At 69.1% G+C, this 21682-nt stretch overlaps 1 protein-coding gene across 1 annotated transcript in view; it reads left to right on the top strand.

The window, feature by feature from the left end:
• Nucleotides 1–1055: 1055 nt before the first annotated feature.
• PLXNA1 (plexin A1) overlaps nt 1056–21682 on the top strand; it is a 46989-nt gene continuing 26362 nt past the window's right edge. The window contains exons 1-9 of the mRNA XM_082637185.1: nt 1056–1096; nt 5461–6718; nt 8454–8636; nt 18103–18243; nt 18944–19044; nt 19220–19343; nt 19427–19580; nt 19828–19927; nt 21071–21185. Coding sequence (XP_082493311.1) covers nt 5483–6718; nt 8454–8636; nt 18103–18243; nt 18944–19044; nt 19220–19343; nt 19427–19580; nt 19828–19927; nt 21071–21185 — 2154 coding nt within the window. The 5' untranslated portion in view covers nt 1056–1096; nt 5461–5482. The remainder of the gene's footprint in view (nt 1097–5460; nt 6719–8453; nt 8637–18102; nt 18244–18943; nt 19045–19219; nt 19344–19426; nt 19581–19827; nt 19928–21070; nt 21186–21682) is intronic.

Below are 21682 nucleotides of genomic sequence, written 5' to 3' on the forward strand. Positions count from 1 at the left end.
GACTCCTGGGGCTGGAGCTGGCGGGTGCGGGGGCCCGGCGGAGGCTCTGAGAACCGGTGGGACTGCTGTGCTTAACCGGCCACGCTGCGATCCGCGCACCTTCGGGGGGCGCCGCAGAGCAGAGCGAACGGCCCGCCTGCCCGTCGGCCACTCGGCCGCGTCCCCCGTCCCCAGATGAGCACAGCGGGCGACGAGCGCGACGTCCCGACAAGCCAGCCATGCCGGACCCACAGGAAATGCAGAACGACCAGCTCAGAAACCGGGACGCGGCTGCGTGAGGCGGGGAGGGGCGGGGGCTCAGCCGGGCCTACAGGGGTCTCTCTCCTAAGGGGTGACACCCCGGCCCGTGGCCACCCCCGCGGCCCTCGCTGCGCCCCAGCTCGTCCTCCCGCACGGGCCCCCGGCCCTTTGGTTGTTTCTATGGCTCCGGCCGCCTCGCCTCCCCTCGGCCAGGTGCCCCTGTGGCCTCACCTTCGGGCGGCTCCGGGGCGCGCGGACCGCTGCGGGAGCGCGGCCACGGGGACCGCGTCTGCCCAGCCGCCCGGGCGAGCTCGGACCCGCGCCCCCCGGACCCACTCTCCGCCCCGCGTCGCCTCGCCGCCCGGCCCCGCGCCCAGCCCGCCGGCCTCGTCCCGGACCGCGCGCCCCACGCCCCGCCGCCCCCTGAGGACCCCGAGCCGTGACCGCCGTCGGCCGCATCGGGACCAGGTTCTGGCAGCTCCTGGCAGCGGCGTTGCCCTTTGAAGCGAGCGATGGGCTAGGGCGGTCGGTGGGGATCGAGCGCCCCCTGGAGGCCGCTGAGAGCCCCGACCCGCACAGGCCCCGCCCCCGCGCAGGCCCCGCCCCGGCCCGGCCCGCCCGGGCGGCGCATGCGCGCGACGCTCCGCGGGCGGTGAGAGCGAGGCCGGTCCGCATCCGCGCGGCTGGCGCCCCATTCATGCTGGGCAGCGGCGGCGGCCACGCAGTGGATCCCGGGCGCGGCGGCCTCGGCCTGGGTGGCCTGCGAGGCTTCGGCGGCCCCGCGGCGGGGCGGGGCGGGCGGCGGCGCGGGCAGCGGGCGGCGATGGCCGGCGGCGGGCGCGCCCCGGGGCAGCCCGTGAGTAGGGGTGCAACTTTCCCCGCAGCGGGGCGGCCGGGGGTCCGGCGGGGGTCCCACGGTGGTCTGGGCGCGGGGCGGCCTCGAGCGGGGGTCCGGGCGCGGGGCGGCCTCCGCGGAGTTGCGGGCGGGCGGGGGTCGCGCGGGGGTCGGCGGCGCGCGTGTCCGCGCCCCCGCGTGTCCGCGCCCCGCGTGTCCCTGCGTCTCTGGCCCGGTTCACGCGTGTCCGGGCGCGCCCGCGGCGCCGAGCCCGCGCGTCCCCGCCGTGCCGGGATGGGACCCTGCCCGCCGCGCTCGCGGGACCGCGCCGCCTCCTCCGGGCCGGGCGGGGAGAAAGTTCGCGGCGGCGCCGCCGGGAGGGCTCTGCGGCCGGACCGGGCCGGCGGAGTGCGCTGGATCTCCGGCGCCGGCAGGCCCGCGCGGCCGGAGTGGGCGCCGGTCCGCCCAGGCCCTCAGGCCCGCGCCGGCTGGGAGGGGCGGTGCGCCAGCCGCGCGCCCGGCCTCCTCGCCGCCCCGCGCGGGGCCTCTCCAGGGTCAGCCGCTTCCCGCGGCCGCTCCGAGGTCTGCTGCGCAGCCCCGGGCCTGGTGGGCGGCGGGGCTGGCGGCGACGGGGCGCGATCGAGCGGCTTCGGGGAGGGGATTGCGGCTCCCGGGACCCCCGCCCGTTCCGAGACCCTAGGGGATCCCGGGAAGGGGGCAAGAGGGCGAGAGGGGCTCCGGTGGCTGCCTAGAGCCGGGAGCTGCCCCTGGCTCATCTGTGGGGTGCTGGGGCCACGCCCCTTGAAAGAAAGAGGGGTGTGTGTTGGGGGACGTGGACCGAGCCTGTGCCCGTGAGCCTGGGCTCCGGTAGCGCGGCCCTCCGCGCTGCTCCACCTTCTTCCCAGCTGAGGCCGGTTCTCTGGGTCTGCGCGGGGGTGGGCTCAGCCTTTGCTCCTCTGGCCCTCGAGAGGCCCTGGGTCCTTGGGAGCTCACCCCAGGCAGGTCCCCTGGCTCCTTCCTGGTTTGGGGTGTGCAGGAGAGACCAGGTGCTACGCCAGGCAGCCCAGAGCCTGCCCGGTCCTGTGCCAGAGGCGGACTTGGAAGCCAGTGATTCCCTTCAGGGCCGGGCAGCAAGCAGGCCTGGGAGGGGGCCCTGGAGGCCCCAGAAGGGCATTTCAGGCAGGGGAGACGGCTCTGCCGAGGCCTGGCCCGCCCCGGTGTGGCTGAGGTGTGTGCTTGGGGGTGGGAGCGGATGAGGGCTCTGGACAAAGCAGACAGCCCTTTGCTGGCTCCTGGTCGTGGCTTGTGTGTTTTAAGCTCCCCCGCACCCCTGAAGGTCCCTGTGTCTAGAGTATGGCGTCAGGAGGAGAGGACCCTCAGGGAAGCCCGAGGGCAGGCACTTTTTCTGAGGAGCAGGACTCCAGTGGCCCTGGATCCTGGTCCTGTGGATCCTGGTCCCATAGGACAGGCCTGGAGGGGGAGCAGGCGGCTGGGGACCACCTCCCGGGGCCTCTGTTGGGGGAGGTGGGGTGACGGGGCAGCTCTTGTTCCCAGTTGCTGACAAGGTACCTTTGGGTCGGAGGGCCGTGTCTTCTCCGTCCCCCACATCTCAACCTGTCCGTGCCCCAGAAGAATCCAGATCTGGTGGGGTGGGGGTGGGGGGGCGCAAGATGGGGGCCTCCCCTCCGTGAAGAGGCCTCTGAGGGCCTTTGTTTCTCAGGGCCAGGAGTGGTGGTGGCCGCTGGGCCCGGGAGAGGGCAGGGGATGACGCTCGCTCCACGCTCTGCTGGGCAGCCGAGCCTGTCCTGTGCGGGAGTGGAGGCCACTGTGCCGGCCCATCTGGCTTTTCCCTGCCCTGCTCACCTCCAGTCGGCACACCCAGCACCAGGCCGCTTCTCCTTCGCGGTCTGGTTCCGATTGGCCAAGCCCAGCCCGCTTCCTGTGCCGGGCGCTGCGGTCACTCTCACTACCTTCTGCGTGGTCCAGCAGGTTCCACCCCGGCCTTTGCTCTGGCTCCTCTGTGCCCAGGATGCCCCTCCCCCGCCAGCTCTGGGGCCTGGTCCTTCTGGAGCAGGTGGAAGGGCCTCCCCAGACCCCAGCGCTGGTGCTGCTCCCCCCCCACCCAGCCTGGAGCGTGCATCTGTTGGTGCTCCCCTCCCCCAGCCCAGCATGGAATGAATGCATTTTCTCCTGGGCAGACCCGAGGCCTGTGGGAGTCCAGGTCTCTGTAGGAGTGCTCAGAACTAGCTGGGTGACCTTGGGTGTATCCGAGCCGCGGGCCCGTCCCTCTTGGGTAGGGGAAGTCACCCGAAGTCTTCAGTGGCCCCTGTGAGGTGGTGGTCACGAGGACTCAGCCCCAGGCCTGGGTCCCCCTTTCCTGGCTGCAGCCCCGTGCCTCTGGCTGGTCCTTTCGGGCAGCTCTGCTGGGGGAGGGGCGGCAGGGCCCCGGCCAGGCTGGAGTTTGGATGGCGCTTTTTCAGCTGGGTTTCTCCTGTTTAATATAAAAAGTAGGGTCCGTAGTTGCGTCAACACGTGTATAATTATCCCAGAGGAGGGGAGAGCCCAGCCTCTGGTAATTGCAGGCGTTCTTTGAACTGATAAACGGTGAGTGATTCGTGTTTTCTTTGGAGTTCCCAGGCTGTCAGCCCAGGCCCCACCGCCACCCCGAGGAGCCACCAGGTCTGCCCTGGGCTCCTGAGCTGTGGGCGGGGGGCTGCCTGCAAGGTCCCTGGCGGCCATAGTTCCTGGGTTGTCTGGGCGGAGATCTGCAGGAAGGCAGCTGACAGCCTGTGGTGGGGGGGTGGGGCCCTGCAGGCAGCACAGCCCTGTCCCCTTACTGCGGGGTCCTGGCCAAAGGCCCTTACTTCCTAAGCCTCAGCATCCCCCTCCCCACCACCTGAGTGGAGGTGTGGGTTTTCAGTGGCAGCGGGTGGGTGGGGAGTGAGAACCCGGGGAGGGAGCGGGTCCTGCTCTGCGGGACCCGGTCGTTCACTGTTTCGTTCACAAGTGCTGGGTCCTGGGCCGGCCTCCGGGGTTCAGTGGGAAACCACAGAGCCAGGCCCTGCTTTCGTGGAACTGCCACTCTGGTGGGGAGCGCATCTGGGAACAATACGTAACGAAATGGTTAGCAGGCGCCATGCCACAAATTAAACTGGGTGGCTGAGAGGGAGCGGCTGCTGCCTTCGGCCAGCAGGTGGGGGGGCTGTGGGCAGGGAGGGAAGAGCACCCGGGAGAGGGGCAGGAGGCCAGAGGAGCCCTGTGCTGCAGGGGCAGACGTGGGGGCCCAGAGACCCACAGGCCCTGGGGCCAGTTCCCAGCCTGGACTTGGCAGAAGGCACCTATCCTTTGGGCCTCGGCTTCCCCACCTGTAAAACGAGAGGCGTTGTCTGGGGGCAGAGAGTGTGTGCCACACGCGCCCATGCCTGCCTGCAGTGGGGACCCAGCGTTGCTGTGGTCAGTTTCCATCCAGGAGTGGGGTGAGGCCCCAGCACGCACGTCTGGGGGTGTGACCAGCAGAGCCAGGGCGGGACCCCTGCTGGCCCTGAGAGGGCCCCCCCACCTCATCTGGGAGAGGAGCTGTTGTCATTGCCATGGCACGGATGGGGAGACCGAGGCTGGCAAAGAGGAGTGACCCCGACTGGGGTCACGTGGCTGCAGAGCAACAGGGTCTAGGTTTAACCTGGTGCCCGACTGCCAACTTCCAGGCTGCGGGGAGCTGAGACTTTCCCAGAGGAAGTGGGGCCAGGGCAGGATTCGGGGGCCTCACGCACGGGGCGGGGGCACCGGTGGGCTGGGGGTGGGGATGATGGGTGGGAGGTGCAAGGCTGGGGGCTGGGCCAGGGTCAGCACGGAGCGGCCCTGGGGTCACTGTGACTGGCCCGCCTTCTGCCGGCCCCGCCCGAGCGTCCTTGTCTCCCTGAGAGTAGGACTGCCCAGGGCCTCGGGCAGAGAGGTGGTCGCCCACCTTGGGAGCTTGGAGCTGGGGGTCTTGCTCCCTAAGACGTGGGGAGGCTTGAGTCAGGGGGTGATGGCCTCCAGGTTTGGGTGTCGGTGGGCCTCCCGATCTAGACCCTGAACCCTTGTCACCCGCCTTCTTGTTCTGGGTTCATTTTTCGCCTCCACCCGGCCACGGTGGCCCAGGCAGCGATGGAGCGTGTGTGGCCCGTGCTGCCCGCAGGTCCTAGGCTTGGTTTAGCTGCTTGCAGGCTTCCAGGCGGGGAGGTGCGCTTCCTGCACCTTGGGCTTTTCCTGGAAGGTTAGGTCACGCTCCAGAAGTGGGACGTCCCAGGGGAGGACGGGCACCTGGAGCTCGGTGACGGCACGAGTGCGTGTGGGCATGTGAGGGTTGCTGGCGCTCACACACTTTGCCCCCGTTCTCCCCACAGGGCTGAGGCTCCCGGCCCCGTGATGCGCATCCCTGCAGGACCTGAGCGCCGCAGCCCGAGGCCGCAGCCCGTCATGCTTCTGCCACACCTGAGCCCACGGGCGCTGCCGCCGCCACTGCTTTTGCTGCTTTTGCTGCTGCTGCTGGGGGCCGCGCCCCGGGCGGGCGGGGGTCCACAGCCCCCTTTCCGCACCTTCACGGCCAGTGACTGGGCCCTCACCCACCTGGTGGTCCACGAGCAGACGGGCGAGGTGTACGTGGGCGCCGTGAACCGCATCTACAAGCTGTCGGGGAACCTGACGCTGCTGCGGGCGCACGTGACGGGCCCCGTGGAGGACAATGAGAAGTGCTACCCTCCGCCCAGCGTGCAGTCCTGCCCGCACGGCTTGGGCAGCACCGACAACGTCAATAAGCTGCTGCTGCTGGACCAGGCCGCCAACCGCCTGCTGGCCTGCGGCAGCGCCTCGCAGGGCATCTGCCAGTTCCTGCGGCTGGACGACCTCTTCAAGCTGGGCGAGCCGCACCACCGCAAGGAGCACTACCTGTCGGGTGTGCGCGAGGCGGGCAGCATGGCGGGCGTGCTGATCGCCGGGGCTCCTGGGCAGGCGCAGGCCAAGCTCTTCGTGGGCACGCCCATCGACGGCAAGTCCGAGTACTTCCCCACGCTGTCCAGCCGCCGCCTCATGGCCGACGAGGAGGACGCCGAGATGTTCGGCTTTGTGTACCAGGACGAGTTCGTGTCCTCGCAGCTGAAGATCCCCTCGGACACGCTGTCCAAGTTCCCGGCCTTCGACATCTACTACGTCTACAGCTTCCGCAGCGAACACTTCGTCTACTACCTCACCCTGCAGCTGGACACGCAGCTGACCTCGCCCGACGCTGCCGGCGAGCACTTCTTCACGTCCAAGATCGTGCGGCTGTGCGTGGACGACCCCAAGTTCTACTCCTACGTCGAGTTCCCCATCGGCTGCGAGCAGGCGGGCGTGGAGTACCGCCTGGTGCAGGACGCCTACCTGAGCCGGCCTGGCCGCGCCCTGGCCCGCCAGCTGGGCCTGGCCGAGGACGAGGATGTGCTGTTCACCGTGTTTGCCCAGGGCCAGAAGAACCGCGTGAAGCCGCCCCGGGAGTCGGTGCTGTGCCTGTTCACCCTCAGGGCCATCAAGGAAAAGATCAAGGAGCGCATCCAGTCCTGCTACCGCGGCGAGGGCAAGCTGTCGCTGCCCTGGCTGCTCAACAAGGAGCTGGGCTGCATCAACTCGGTGAGCAGCCCGCCATCCCAGAGCGAGGCACCGACCGCTCGGTGCGTGGCGCTCAGCCTGCGCGGGGGGCCGCTCTTGGCCCGTCTCCCAGGGTCGGGGCTGCACCTGGGCTGCGGCTGTCCTGCCCATTAGAAGGCGGGGTGACGTGACCGTGTCCACGAGTCCACGAGCCCCCGCGGCCATTGGACGGAGCTCCTCTGACCACGCGCCTGGTGCTGTTCTGGGTGCTTGCGGGCCCCATCTTGTCTCCATTTCAGAGACAAGGTTGCCCAGGGGTGGGGTGACTTGCCCAGGGTACCCGGCCAGTAAGGGGCGAGCTGGGGCCAGACCAGGGTCAGGTGGACACCAGACACTGTCTTCCTTCTGGGTCCTGTTGATAGGCTCTTCTGACTCTTGCCCTGGGCACCTGGCCGTGCACTTGACCTGGGAGCGGCCTGAATGCCCGGGGGCTGGGTGCTCAGTAGCCGGCAGTCCCATCTCTAGGCCCTGACTGGGTCCTCTAGGGGCCAGCTGCTTTTTGGGGAGTGTCTCTTGCACACCCCCAGGCAGTAGGGCTCATTGTTTCTCTGAGTAAGATCCCAGGCTCAGAGAGGGTAAGGGACTTGTTCAGGGTCACTGGGTAGAGGACCTCCAGTGCCAGGCCTTGGACCCTCTGATGCTGCTGCCCGGGACGTGCTGGTGGCCTAGGGAAAGCCCGGCCCTGCTCTGGCCTCAGTTTTCCCATTTCCGTCCTGGTTTGTCTTCAGAGCAGGGGGGGTTGGCCCTTCTTTCTCACATCTGTTGCTGTGTGTGGCGGGGCCCCATCGTAGCAGGGCTGCCCTCCAGACCTCGGCCTCAGGTGCACAAGGCTGATGCATCGCCCATCCTCCCCTTGGCCTCTCGAAGAAGGTGTTTGGTTTCCATTGTACAGGTGGAGAGACCGAGGCTCGGGGTGCCAGCGCTTGCCAAGATCGCTGTGTGCTCTGCATGCTCTGTGCCATGGCTGGTCCCCCCTGCCTGGGCATGGTCCCCACTGCCCCCCGCAACTTCACTGGCCCCTCTTCCCCCGGCCCAGCCCTGACCCCGCCTCCCGTGCTCCTTCTGCATTGGTGACCTCGTGCACTGCAAACCTCAGACCCCCAGCCTGCTGCAGGGGAGCCGCCCAGACCCCCTCCCCCTGCCCCCGGCGTCCGCCCTGCCCTCCCAGGCCCTTCTCCGGAACCTCACGCTATCGATTGTTTCCTCTCTGACCGTAGCCATCTCCTCTCAGCCGGCCCCTCCCTTTGCATTTTTGGTGTAACGCTGTGTCCTGTCTTGAATAAGCTGTCCTAGTGCCCCACCAGTCCCTGGCCACCGCCTGTGCGGCCTCACTGTGCAGCAGGCCTGGCCCCTCCCTGCCCACACCCAAGGCTGCGTCTTGCCTGCTCCCCCCTCAGCAGTGGATGCAGGGCCTGTGCCTGGTGGGTGTGAAAGGTGCCCACCCCCGGCACCTGCTCCTGGGCCTCGAGCGGCTTCCAGGGCCTCAGTTTCCCCATCTGTCAAGTGGGTCCAGGAATCCCTGACCCCCCCCCCACCCACCCAGGTCTGTACAGGCTGCCCCCAGGCCGCTGCCCCACGTGTGGCCTGTGCAGGCCCTGGAGAGCGGCCCCTGAGCCCCTGTCCCAGCCTGGTGAGGGGAGCCAGCCGGTGCTGGCCATGCCGCCCCCCAGGGCTCAAGGTGCCTGGCCTCACCCCCGACCCTCCCCCGCTCCCGCAGCCCCTCCAGATCGACGACGACTTCTGCGGGCAGGACTTCAACCAGCCGCTGGGCGGCACGGTCACCATCGAGGGGACACCCCTTTTCGTGGACAAGGACGACGGCCTGACCGCCGTGGCCGCCTACGACTACCGGGGCCGCACCGTGGTGTTCGTGGGCACGCGCAGTGGCCGCATCCGCAAGGTCAGCCTGGGCCGGCAGAGCACGAGCTGCCTCGCTCTGTGTGCCGGTGGACAGGGGGCGGGGACTCCCCCGTGCCAGGCCCGGTGACCTCCAGGGGCTCATGGGGCCGGGCCTGAGCGCCCGCCTCTGTCCCCTCGCGCTCCCTGTGGGCTGCTTCCACGTCCAGCCCGAGGCCCTGGCTGGGCGTGGGGGCCTGGTGACGCCAGAGCTGCTGGCCTTGCTCCCCACGGGTGTGGGCGGCGGGGGCGGGGCAGGCCTGTGGGGCCCCCTCCCCTCCCGGCTCCGGTGTCTGCCGAGACAGCACTCTGCCCTGCAGGGAGATGGCAGGGCAAGGGGGGCCCCCGCCCCTGCCGGGGCGCCAGTGTTGGGGTGCTCTGGAGTGGAGGTCAGCTCCTGGGCCCCTCCGTGGGCCCCTGGGACGGGGCCGGTCCCGTGCTTCCAGGTCTCCGTCCCCGCCGGCAGGTGCTGGGCTGAGCGGAGCCGGTGCTGAGCTGGGCAGGGGTGGGCTTCCTGGGGCAGCAGCCCCCCACGGCTCCGCTGCGGCCTGGTGGGTGGGTGGGGACCAGGCCAGGGGAGGGCCGGCCTGCTGTGGAGGAAGTTTCTGGGGCACAGCGGGGTGGGGGTGCCTGGGAGCCCCGAGGATCAGCGCAGGGGCAGGGCCTGGTGCATGAAATAACAGCCGTGCGGAGGCCGATGCTGACACAGCTCCCCAGCCGGCGTGCGCCCGGGGGTGGGGCCTGGGCCCGGGGCCAGCCAGAGCCTTGCCTGCTCCCAGAGCGTGCCCGGTGGGGTGTCTCCTGTCCATGCTATGCTGGGTGCCCTGGGAATCATGTCCCACCGCCGGCTGGCTCTGTGGCCTCTGGGAAGGGCCCTGCCCCCAGTCTCAGCTTTCCCATCTGTGAAATAAGCCTGAAGCCAGGGCTTTGGGCAGTGGAGACTGTGCTGAACGAGGGCCCCCCGGGCTGGGTGCTGCGGAGTTCTGCTCACAGGGCTTGGGGGCCACTGGGGTGGTGGCAGCCCAGCTCGGGCCCCTGCCACCCTCCGGGCCAGCCCCTGTGCCCCCCGTCCTGGCCCTGGTGTCAGATCCTGCCTGCGCCCTGGGTGAAGGTCACTCTGCCTTCCTGGGGGTGGGGCCTCACCCAGCTCACAGCTCGCTGCTGCTGCCCCAGGACTGCGGGATCAGAGGAGAGGGACCGTGGACCCCCGTGGGTGTGCGCTGGTGGGCTGTGCCTGGTGGGGCCTGGCGTGGCCTGCCCCACTGCAGCAAGAGCCCCCGTGGGGTTTGGCTGCAGGCGAAACACTTGGAGACCTTCCTGCGGGGCCCTAGAGCCTGTCACCCAGCTGCAGGCCGGACTCCAGAGGCTGGGAGGGGCCCTCTTGATGGCTGGTGGGCTGGCGGGCAGCTGGCCAGGCACCGTCTTGTCCCACGGTAGCCAGCTACCCTGTGAGGCTGGGGGAAGGCGTGAGTCCAGCGCAGCCTCCCTCTGCTGCCTGCCGGTCCTGCTCCCTGCCCCAGTCCCACCGAGGGGAAACTGAGGCCCCGAGAGTGGACCACGGGGGTGGCCTGGGCCCTCCTGTGAGAAGAGGCTGCTTCGGGAGTGAGGAAGCCACAGCTGAGGTCCCCTCGCCCCTCTGCACCTCCCCCGCACCTGCCTACCAGGGCACCATCCACCCTGGTGCATCCAGCTGGGCACCACACACCGCGTGAGTGGACGGCGCCCTTTTTCGAGTGTGTGGGGTCGGCCATGCCCGGGGCGGCGCGGGCTTGAGGCTGTGCCCCCTCGCCCCCAGACCGGCCCCCTGCACCCATCCTCCCTGCGCGCCCCTGCCCCGTGGGGCGGGGGACGGCCTGCAGCCCGGGGACCAGGTCTCGTGGGTGGCCCAGTTCTCTTCTCTCTGGGCCTCCCTGTCCCGCGCTGGGGCCTGGGGCAGTGTGAGGGCCTGGGGGAGGGGTGTCCCCTCTCTGCTCCTAGGCCTGGGCTCCCTTCCCCTCGGCCCACCGGTTTCTGGACCTCCTGAGGTCCCCAGGCAAGGCCTCTGGCCTTGGCCCACTTGAAGGCCGCTGCTCCCTGCTGGCGCCCACGTCCCCCCGACCGGGCCTGGCCTTCGGCAGCAGAATTCCCGCCCCTGCCTCGTCCCTCTCGTGTCATCCTGACCCAGCCCGGGGGTGGGTGCGGCCGTGGTCCAGGGGCCGGAGCCAGGGCAGGGGGCGCTCCAGCCGGCACGGTGCCCCCTCCCTGCTGGCCTGCCTGGCTGTCTCCTCCGGGCCTGGGGCGGGCTGGGCCCTCGGCTCTGTCTCCGGGGTTTAAATCGAGGCCCTTCCTGCCCGGGCCTGGCCCCACCACGTGAGCCGCGAGCCTTGGCTCCCTGTCTCGTGTCCTTTGTCTGCCCCGAGCGGGAGCCTGGGCCCGAGGGCTCGCCTGCACCCAGGGACAGGCACGCTGTGCTGACACACCCCATCCTCCCCACGTCCGGTCTTTCCCGGCCGGGCTTTAAAAAGCGACTGGGCAGCCCTAGGGATGTGGCTGGCTTTGGGCCATCTCCAAACGGTGTTGTGTAAAATTGTAGCTGATGAATTTAAGAGCTGCCAACTTGAGCCGGCGAGGGCTGGCTGGGGTGCCCCCTGAGTCCGCTGCCTTTCCCCAGAGGCCCTGCCCGCCACCTGCCCCTCCAACCCCAACAGAGGCCGTCATCCTCCTGTGCTGACACCCCCAGACCTCCGCCCTGCCTGTCCCCTCCTGCGCCTCCCCTGCCCGGTGGCCTCCAGGTCCTTGGGTGCCCGCGGGGGAGTAGGGGGTTGGAGAACAGTCTGTGGACTCCTGCCAGGGGTGCCTGCCCTGCGACTCCCCAGCTGGCAGTGTGGGCCTGGTGAGGGCAGTTGTCCTGCCACTGCTGCAGGGCTGGACTGCGCTGGGGACACCGCTGGTCCTGCCGCTTGGTGGCCATACCAGGCAGGAATATGGCCACGTCCCCCTGAGTAGCCGGTTTTCCGAGAGAACCTGAAAATCTGTGTTTTGTGTGACGTCTCTTGATTGTTAAGTGTTGGCTGCTAATCTACATTTTAAGAAAGCATCGTGGGCCAGCCTGAGCAGCGGGGGTACATCACAGGCCCACGGGGCACCGGGCCTCGGGCTGGGCCCCGGGCCGCACAGCTGGACTCCCAGGCTGGGCCCACCAGTGGGTTCACGCTGCTGCCTGTGCGGTGATCCCGGAAGGAGGAGAGGCCACGGGCTGTGGTCGCACTGCTCTGTCCCCAGAGCGGGCCTGGCCTGGGCTGGCCTGGCCACCGGCCCCTCGGGCACCAGTGCTCCGCGTGCTGCCCAGTGCAGCGCTCTGGGCCTGGGTTGCCGGGAGGGGAGCGTCCCTTACCCTCCGGAGGTCTTGGTCTTTAGAAGCTGCCTCTGAAAGATGGCAGCCCCTTCCTTCACGCACTCCCCCCCTCCCCCCCGCCCGAGGATTCTGAAACTCAGAAGCCCTGGAAGTCGAGTGGCTGTGGGTAGGTCTCTGCATCAGGGCGGTCAGGGCGGCCTGTCTGCAGGGTCCCTGCTCCGCGCCCCCATCCTGGGCCGACCTCCTGCTTGGTGTATCCGTGGAGACCCCTGCTCCCCAAAGCCCAGGCTTGTGTGGGAGGTGGGTGGGGGAGGCCCCGTGGCGCTGGGGACGCTGATCTCTTGAGAGATGCTGGCAGGGCCTGGTTGGGCCCCATCCCCGGCCTGCTGCATGCACCCCCGTGGGGCTCGTCTCGTGAGTCTGGAGGACGCGTTCATTTCCAGCATCCACTCTGAAGGTTCCTCGCCCTCAGGAAGGCGCCCGGCCCGGGAGGTGTCACAGGAGGGCACGGCGGGCGCCTGCTCGGGCACTGCCCTTCCCGTGGGTCCCCTCAAGGCCTGACCACCCGTCCCTGGGCCTGGCTGTGGCCCGAGTCCCCGGGCACGTCGTCCGTCTTCCTCCGCTCAGCACCCTGCGAGACTCACCTGTGCTGTGCGGTCAGTCCTGTGCCGTGGGGGCGTCTGTGCTCCAGACACTCGTGACGGCGTCCCCTCCTTCCGGGCGGACGTGACGTCGTTTCTGTCTGTGTTGCCGTTTCCAGCACCCGGCGGCGGGTGGGTCAGCGGTCCTCACGCAGCCCTGCTCGTGGACGGATTTTGGGTCCCTGCGGTGCTCCCGGCCCGAGGAGTTGTCGGTGGGGAGTGGAGGGGCTTCAGCCGCCTGCTTCCTGTGTGTCTCAGCTGCTGTGCCCGTGGGGCCCCGTGGGTGCACTGCCCCTGCCCACCCAGGGCGGGGGTCCCTGGAACCTGTGGGTGGCGTCGCACGGTGCCCTGCGATGTTGCTGTGTCCTGGGGGACGTGATGTGGTCTCTGGCTCTCGAGGGTGGCTGGGTGCGGCGGGCTGAGCCAGCGGGCACAGGGACCTGTTGGTCACCCTGTGGGTCTGTCTGACCCACCTCACCCCTCACCCCAGAGCCAGGGCACATGCAGTGGCGGCCAGCGGGGTTGCCCACAGGGGTCTTGCCCCAGGTCCACCTCCCTGAGGGGTCTGGCTGGTCAGGCTTAGGCCCAGCGTCAGCACCGGGGCACCTTTGGAAAGAATGAAGCCCTTGGGTGCAGGCCGGCCGTGGCCTTCCTGTGCCCGGTCCCCCGAGTGCCTAGGCTCAGGGCCAGCCTGGTGGGCGTGGCCTCACAGGGCCCAAGGTTACCGCCCACAAAGTGCAGGACCCCTGCCCCCTGGGCAGACAGGGCTCTGCCCTCCAGGACCCATCTGCAGTGGGGAGTGGGCGCCCCTGGCAGCCCAGGAGATGGGTACAGAGGCCAGAACAGGCCAAGGAGCTGTGCAGTGCGCGGGAAAGGTGTTCTGGGTGGGGGGACAATAGGGCACAGCTCGGAGGTGCCCTAGCACTACTGGGGACAGAGCAGCGCTGGAGGGGGTTGGGGGCTTATTCTGTGTGTGGTGGACACATCACTGGTGACCCTGCGATGGTCATCAGAGGCTGCAGAGGTCAGGCCTGGGGACGGAGCTGGAGGGCACTGGTTATTTTGGGAAAGTGGAGGAGCTGTGTCAACTGCTGGTGCAGGTGGGGTGGAGGGGACAGGTGGGTCTCGGGTTTGAGACAAGGACATCTGGCCGGGTGGTCACTGCTGCCTGCTGCGGCATCCGTGGCCGGCCTTGGCGCCACTTGAGTCTCAAGCCGCGGTGGCACCCTGGCCGTGTCACTGCTGGGTGATGGAAGGCTGTACGATCACTGCCGCCTCCTGGCCCAACTTTCCGCAGCCTCCATAAGTGGGGGGACAGATTCCCCAGGACAGCTGTCACCTCCCCTGGCAGGGCTCAGCCTTGGGGGGCCCACCTCCAAGCAGCTCCCGATTAGGCTGGCCTCTCCGCTTTTAGGAGCTGTGAGTTTCTTAATTCTGACAGTTCTGTGAGTGGGGTGTCTGTGGGCAAATGAGGAAACTGAGGGTCAGGGAGGACCACTGCTTACGTTGGCTGGTCGCTGCTCTCCTGTCTACGTGTTGAGGGTTGAGAATAGAAAGGGTGAGATTTCTGGGCCCCCACGCCCCAACCTTACCAGGTGTATCTGGCCCAATTACAACCGTCAGACTTCCTGTAAATCATGTTTTAATTACCTAATTACTATCAAGAGGAAATTGCTAATTGTTTTTCTAGTATCAAATTCCTCCTGGCCTTTCTGAGAACGGACCCAGGAAGGGGCCTGGAACCTGCCCCCAGTCAGAGAAGGGGGGATGCTGTGGTGGCCTGTGAGGGGGTGGGGAGGGGTCTGGGAGCTGGGCCCATCGGGCGGCCTCAGCCCTGTCCGGGAAGGAAGGGGTGGCAGGGGCTCCCGTCCCTTGTAGCCCCTCCCTGGACCACCCTGCCTCCTGGGGGCTGGGAACAGGTTTGGCCACTGCATCTACAGGAGGAGGGAGTGCCCGTGAAGTCCCAGCACCGTGGTGGCCTGCTGGCCGCTGCCCATTCTCTGCCTGTCCCCCCACCCAACGGCCTGTCCTTCTCCTACCCACATCCCCGTCCGGAGACCAGGAGTCTCACTCAGCCAGGGCAGCCCCACTTTGCAGATACACACGGGGGCTGCTGTCTTGGGGTGGGCAGGACAGGGAACTTGCCCTTCCCGGTAGGGGCCAAGCTGGGCAGCCCCCTGCCTCCGGGGGCTAGGGCGCGTGCCGGCCTTGGCATGCAGCCTGGACGGCCCAGACATCCTCCCTGGTGCCCACACCCGCCCTCGGCCCAGAGAATGGACCCTTTGTTGGCTCTGGGCTGGACAGACAGCTGACCTGGCCGGGCCGTCAGCTGCCTGCCCACAGCCGTTGGCCAGGGCTTCGTGGTGATGGGTATGGGTCAGCCAGCTGGCCCAGCCTAGGGCTGGGGCCTCCAGGGCCAGGGGCCCCCTCCCCTTGGCCCTGTGCAGGACTTCCTGTCTGTTGGGACCTGCGCCCCAGGGTCCTGCTGGCCTGGGGATGCCAAGGTGAACCCATTCCCTGGCCTGTCTGTGAGGTGCGGTGGGCCCGTGGTGGCCGTAGGTGCACAGCCCATGGTCAGCGCCTTGCCTGGCTCCCAGAGGCTGCTGGGGCCCAAACCCTTCGTGGGGGCACTGACGGCCCTTGTGCCTCAGCTCAGAATCCAGGGGACTCCCCCTTGTACAGAGGGATAGGGACGACCCCGGTGGAGAAGCGAGCAGGGTCCGAGGGTCTGGGTCAGAGCTGGGCCGGGTGGCTTTCTGGGCCTGGTGCAGCCCGGCAGGTGTGCCAGGGCAGCTGGACGGCTCCGCTCAAGCCAGAGGGCCCGAGCTGGGTTTGGGGAAGGAGGGCTCTCAGCTGGTAGCGGAGAGTTCTGGTGGTCGTCAGGGTAAGGTTTGCAGAGCACAGAGGTGACAGCTGGAGGTCAGGGAGCTCACCAGGGGACGAGGAGTCTCCTGCGTGCTCTGCAGGCCCAGCTGCCCGGGGTGCGCCGCCCCAGGGGGGTGGCCCTCGAGTGACAGCTGTGGGCAGGGGTGTGGCGTCAGCACGCGCCCTGCCAGTGGTGTGTGTCCCGCTGTCCTGCCAGCTGCTGGGCCCCGTACCCGCCCTGCACGCCCCTTCTCCCCGGAGTGCCCTCCTGGTGGCCTGCCGCATCCCTCCTCCCACTTTTGGAGCAGACTCTGCGTCCCCAGCTGCAGCAGGCGGTCTGGAGCCCAGGGTTTCTCTGGCAGGTTCTTGTGGGCCTTCATTTACCTTGGTGCTGCCTGGGCCCTGCAGCCTGAAAACCAGGCTCCGTGACAGGTGTGTCCCGAGGACTGGCCGAAAGCCCGTCTGTCACGTGTGCGTGCGGGGCTCCTGCGGAGCCTGGACGGGGCTGCACGACGCACAGAATGGGGCATGTCCACCCACTGGCCTGTGGGCCGTGCCTCCCCGGCCCCCCCTTGCTCTGTGCCCTCCGGAAGCGGGAGCCTTGCGAATTTAAGGGCTGGGGGCCGCCCAGTGCAGGGCAGGTGGGTGGTAGATGGGTGCGTGGCGGATGGACAGCTGGACGAGCACACTCCTGCCGCAGCTGTCGGGAGCCACCTGTCGAGTCGCGGCACTTGGCGGGCCTGGGGGCAGAGACACTCCAGAGACGGGCTGGCTGCCCTCCCACCTTGCCCGGGACTGTGCCTTCCCCTGGGTGCCCCACTTCCCTGAACTGTCTCCCTTGTCCCCTACGGGGGGGTGGCGGCACCCCTGATGCGATGTCCATGCCCCAGCCTGCACCCTCGGCCCTGAGCGGGGAGGGGTAGGGCCCCGGGGGTCTGGGTGGGAGAGGCTGGGGCCTGGCAGTGTCCCAGTTCAGCGCCCCCTGCACAAGGGCCAGGGGTGTGGTCGTCCCAGGAGTCCCAAGGGCCGGCAGTGTCAGGTCTGGGCTCCAGGGGGGCTGCAGCAGGTGGAGGCACCTGCAGGGAAGAGGCGTAAAGGACCCTGGTTTGGGCCACTTGTGTTGAGATGAGTCTGGAGCTCTGGGTCCCCACTGGTGCCCTGCCCTGCGCTGCCCTCTGGCCATCCGGCCCTCTGCTCCCTGGCTGTGGTCCATCCTGGCCTGGCTGCACCTCTGTGGCTGGCCCTTGGGTTTTGGGGGTTGTCTCGGGGCCTGGCCCCCCGGGCACCCTCTGCTGAGTCATTTAGTCCCCGGAGTGGCTCTGGTGTGGGGGGAGGCGCCCGTTGCCCGGGGTGTGTGGGGGACCCTGAGGCAGAGGCCCCACAGCCGGGACGCGCCTGAGCAGGGCTTTGGCCCAGGCGGTGTGGGTGCAGAGGCCAACCTCCCGGCCTCCGTGGCCAGGGCCCAGTCAGCTCCCTGGGAGGGCAGGGCAGCAGGCTCTGGGGTTGGAGGGTGCAGGCTGGGTGCGTGGCGGATGGACAGCTGGACGAGCACACCCCTCCAGGCCCTACCCGCGGGGGCTGAGGCTGGGCTGCTGCGCGCCCCCCGCCCCCCTCCTCCCTCCCGGCCCAGTCCTGGCTCCCTCCCGGACTCGGCTCTTCCGGGTCTGGTTTGACTTAAGCCTGCCTGCCCGGCGGGGCGGCAGCTGAGCGGAAGTGGGGGGGTGGCCGCGGGCGCTCAGGAATGCGGCCCTCCCCTCCCCCTTCCCCCTGGCCTCCCCGGCCAGCCGCCCTCTCCCAGCCACCGTGGAGCTGGCCCGAGCCAGGGGCGTTCGCCTGGCCGATCAGGCCTGCCCTGCCCTGTCCAGTCAGCGTGAGGCGCCAAGGAGGGGCGCTGGGCCGAGGTGGAGGTGGACCGGCGGCCCTGGGAGCCTGCCTGCGGGCTGAGCCGCCGCCCCACGAGGCCCGTCTCTGGAAAGCCCCCGGGCTCTCGCTGTTAATTAAATACGCTTGTTTGGTAAAAGCGACTAAAAATACTTGCAGCGTGGCGCGCAGTGGGCGGGAGCTGGCTGAGTGAGCCCCCGCGTGTTCGGGACGTAGACTGTGTATTTCCTCATGCACGCGACGTCCGCCCCCACTCCCGCCTTCGTGCTGGGGGTGTCCCCTATCTCGGACCCGGCCCCCGCTGCCTCCCACTTGGGAGGTTCCTGGTCTCTCTTCTCGGTTGCACTGGACGCCCCCGCGGGCCTGCCGCCCCTTGTGCCCCCTCCCCTCTGCACAAATAGCCCTTTCCTGGCGATGGGGACGCCCAGCCTGGCCCCAGGGAAGGCCGCCCCGGGCTCCTGCCGCCTCTACCCTGTATGTGGCTGTGCAGCTCGTGACGGCTGGTGGGTGGAGGGCTGTGGTTTTCTCCGGACCCCAGAGACCCCCACGCCCGGCGAAGGGGCTGGGCCGGGACCAGCCTGCCGGCCTCAGCTGGTCCTGCACCGGCTCCTGGGCGTGCTGGGGGGGCCTCGGCCTTATTCTTCAAGGGCTGGGGGGTTGCTTGGGCGCTCCCGACCCCGCACCTGGGCTGGGGGTGGGCAGCGGCTGGAAGGCACTGGGGCAACACCGCGTGGGTCTCGCTGACGCAGATGCTGGTGGACCTGGCGAACCCCAGCGGCCGGCCGGCCCTGGCCTACGAGAGCGTGGTGGCCCAAGAGGGCAGCCCCATCCTGCGTGACCTGGTCCTCAGCCCCGACCGCCGGTACCTGTACGCCATGACGGAAAAGCAGGTGGGTGCCCCGGAGAGCTGGGTGGGGTCCTCACTGTCCAGCCGGCCTCCAGGCTGCCCTGGCGGGGTCTGGAACTGCCCGCGGTCCCTGGACGACCGCACACCCAGGGGAGCAGATGCTCAGCGACAGCGTGTTCAGGGAAGCGGTGTTGGGGTCTTTGGGGTGTCCGTGGGGGCCCCCAAGTTCCCGGTCTCTGGCCTGGCCAGCTCGTCAAGGTCGCGTACCGTGTTTCTGGTCCAGCCTGCTTGGAGCCAGCCTCTGCCCTTCTCCACCTGGTGACCCTGTGGCCGCCGGAGGGGTGCAGGTGGGGCCGGGCCTCCCTTCCCTCCTGGGGGCTCCCTTCCCCTTTGCCCCCTCCCGCTGTTGGGTAACTTGGTCGCTCCGTGTCTCGGGCCAAGCCGGCGAGGTTGGGGTGGGCGGCGCCCTGCCTCTGGGCTCAGGGTTGGGGCTGGAGAGCCCACGGCTCCCCTGGGAAGCTTGGGGTGCAGCAGAGCGAGAGGGACTGGCCAGAGCTGTCGCCTGCACCGACTTGCTCCCTGGAGACTGGCCCGGTCTGCTTGGCCCGGCTTGGCCGGGTCAGGGTCACCCAGGACTGGCCCTTGGGTAGACGAAGCAGGAGGAGGGCCTGAGACGAGGGCTCCCTGGTGTGTGGGGGATGGACAGGCCCGAGAGGACCTGACGCCGAGGCCCCTCCTGCCAGGTGACTCGGGTGCCCGTGGAGAGCTGTGTGCAGTACACGTCGTGTGAGCTGTGTCTGGGGTCACGGGACCCCCACTGCGGCTGGTGTGTCCTGCATAGCATGTGAGTCCACACAGGCCGTGGGGGTGGCAGGGGGCCCGACGACCTCACTGGGAGCCTGGGGTCCCGGGTCCCGTGACCCGCCAAGTGACAGGAGACCGGGTCCGGACGGGGTGCAGGGTGGGCCAGGGGCTCCGCTGGCCTCCCGCCCTAGCCCACCTCACGCCTCTGCCCGCAGCTGCTCCCGCCGGGACGCCTGCGAGCGGGCGGCCGAGCCCCAGCGCTTCGCCGCGGAGCTGCTACAGTGCGTACAGCTGACCGTGCAGCCCCGCAACGTGTCCGTGACCACGTTTCAGGTTCCGGTGAGCGCGGCCGTTGGGGACGGGATGGGGCAGCGTGGGGGCACAGGAGGATGGGCCGGTCACCCTGTCCCCCTGCCACCCAGCTTGTGCTGCAGGCCTGGAATGTGCCCGACCTCTCGGCCGGCGTCAACTGCTCCTTCGAGGACTTCACTGAGTCCGAGGGCGTCCTGGAGGATGGCCGGATTCACTGCCACTCCCCCTCTGCGCGGGACGTGGCGCCCATCACGCGGGGCCAGGGTGAGGCCGAGTGGGCCGGCCTGGGCAGTGCGGGGGCCTCCTGTCGGGGGTGGACGGTCACTGGGACAGTGGGTGGGCGTCCCGTGGTGACCGCGGAGGGTGTCAGGGGAAGGCACTGCAGGGCTGCGGGGTGGGGGGCGGTGCCCTTGGCCGTTGGGACGGTCCTCGGCGAGGCCTTTTTCTGCGCGGGGCTCCTGGGTTCGGTGGCCCCGGGGCCCTGGTGACGCAGCCTGTGCCGCTGGTGCAGGAGACCAGCGGGTGGTCAAGCTCTACCTGAAGTCCAAGGAGACGGGCATGAAGTTCGCGTCCGTGGACTTCGTCTTCTACAACTGCAGCGTCCACCAGTCGTGAGTGTCTCTGGCCTCCTGCATAGAGTCCCGCGGGGCAGCAATTGGTCGGGTCGCAGGAGCCAGGAAGGGGCCTCGAGGGGGAGGCCTCAGGCCGGGTGGCGGTAGCAGCAGCTGGGTTGTGACGTGTGCTGATTCCCCACGTGTGGGGAGTGGGCCGCGGGCACCAGAGCAAGGCAGGGAGCGGGGGGCGCTGTTGCATCGTCCAGCCAGGGGACGGCCAGCTGGGGCTTGGGCATTGGATACCTGCCGCTCTGGGGCAGGAGGGGTCCGGGTCCCCTCTGGGTCGGGCAGCCCCTGGGGCACGGACAGCCGGGTGTGGGTGCTCTCCCCGGGCTTCTGGTCTTCTGCGAGCACGCCAGCCTCAGAGGAAGAGTAGGAATCGCTGAGGGCTCACTGCGCGCCCCGCAGGGACCAGAGCACTGGGCCTGGAGGGGGTCAGCCTGGAGCCGAGGCACTTAATTTTTCTATCGTGTCTTCGTTTGTCGACCGACTTGCAGGCTGACGCCCTCCTGGCTGTTCGGGGGGCGCCCATCGTGGGCCTGGGTGTTGCTGGCACCGGGGTCCAGCCTCCCCATGCTGGGTGGGCTGGAATCTTTGGGGCAGGGGCTGTGCTCCAGAGGCTTGGAGGGGTCGAGGGTCTCTGTAGAGGCAGGGCGGTGGGTTCTGTGGAGCTCCGGGGACGGTGAGGTGAGGTGTGGGCTGTGCAGCCCGTCCAGGCCCTGGAGACGTGTTGGAACGAATCAGGCCCTTGCCAGGCGATCCTGCTTTCTGGTCGGGGAGGTGATGTCTCCCACGGCCGTCCGGCTTGCAGCCGCCACTCACCACCTCCGTTTCAATCTTAGCGTTCGAATGAGGTGGACTTTGAAACGTGCTCCTCAGATGCAGCAACGCGTTTCCAGCGCTGATGGTCACGCGTGGCCTGGCGCCGGCTCTACACGTGCGCCCCTCTGAGAGGCTCTGTCGGCCGGCACCGGGGTGGACCGTCTGGCCGTAGAGCGGGGAGGGGGGGGGCCCCGCGGGCGGACGCCGGCCAGCTCTGAGCCGTGAGTGGGGCCAAGCAGCCTGTGCAAAGGCCCTGGGGTGGCTCCGCGGTCGGCGGTGGGCCCGGCTGCGGCCTCACCGCCCGCCCTCTGCCCGCAGCTGCCTGTCCTGCGTCGGCGGCTCCTTCCCCTGCCACTGGTGCAAGTACCGCCACGTGTGCACACACGACGCGGCCGACTGTGCCTTCCTGGAGGGCCGCGTCGACGTGTCCGAGGTAAGGCCTCCTGTGGGCTGGCTGTGGAGGTGTGGAGGCGTCGGGTGCCGCCTGAGGGCGGCGGGGATGCTGGCTGGGAGGTATCGGGGGACGCTCTCCGGGGCTGTACCTGCCTGGGGACCTCAGACCCAGGGCATGTCCGGGGACGACGGGGGCAGGGACCGTTCTCCCAGCGCGCCGGGAGCTAGCTGGGAGCGTGTCTGGCTGGGTGAGGTGCAGGCGGCTGGCCACTCCTGGAGTCGCTTGCAGGGCTGCGTGGTCGTCAGTAGCCATCAGGTAGCAGCTGTTTTGGAGCCGAGCAAGGCGCTGACTGTATCAGGAGCCGTGGGGCTGAGCACCAGGCCGGGCTGACCCGGGCCTGCCCGGCGGGGGGTGGGGGCAGGGCTCCCCGTGTCCAGCCTTCGGGTGCGGAGCCAGGCCCTGATGCCAGGCCTCGCCTCTGCGGTAGATACCACATTGTTGGCTGGATGGGGTAGGAGGGTGTGAGTCCCACCAGC

This window comes from Mesoplodon mirus (genome assembly GCF_964341445.2).
Source record: "Mesoplodon mirus genome assembly, chromosome: 12".
NCBI classification, from domain to species: Eukaryota; Metazoa; Chordata; class Mammalia; order Artiodactyla; family Ziphiidae; genus Mesoplodon; species Mesoplodon mirus.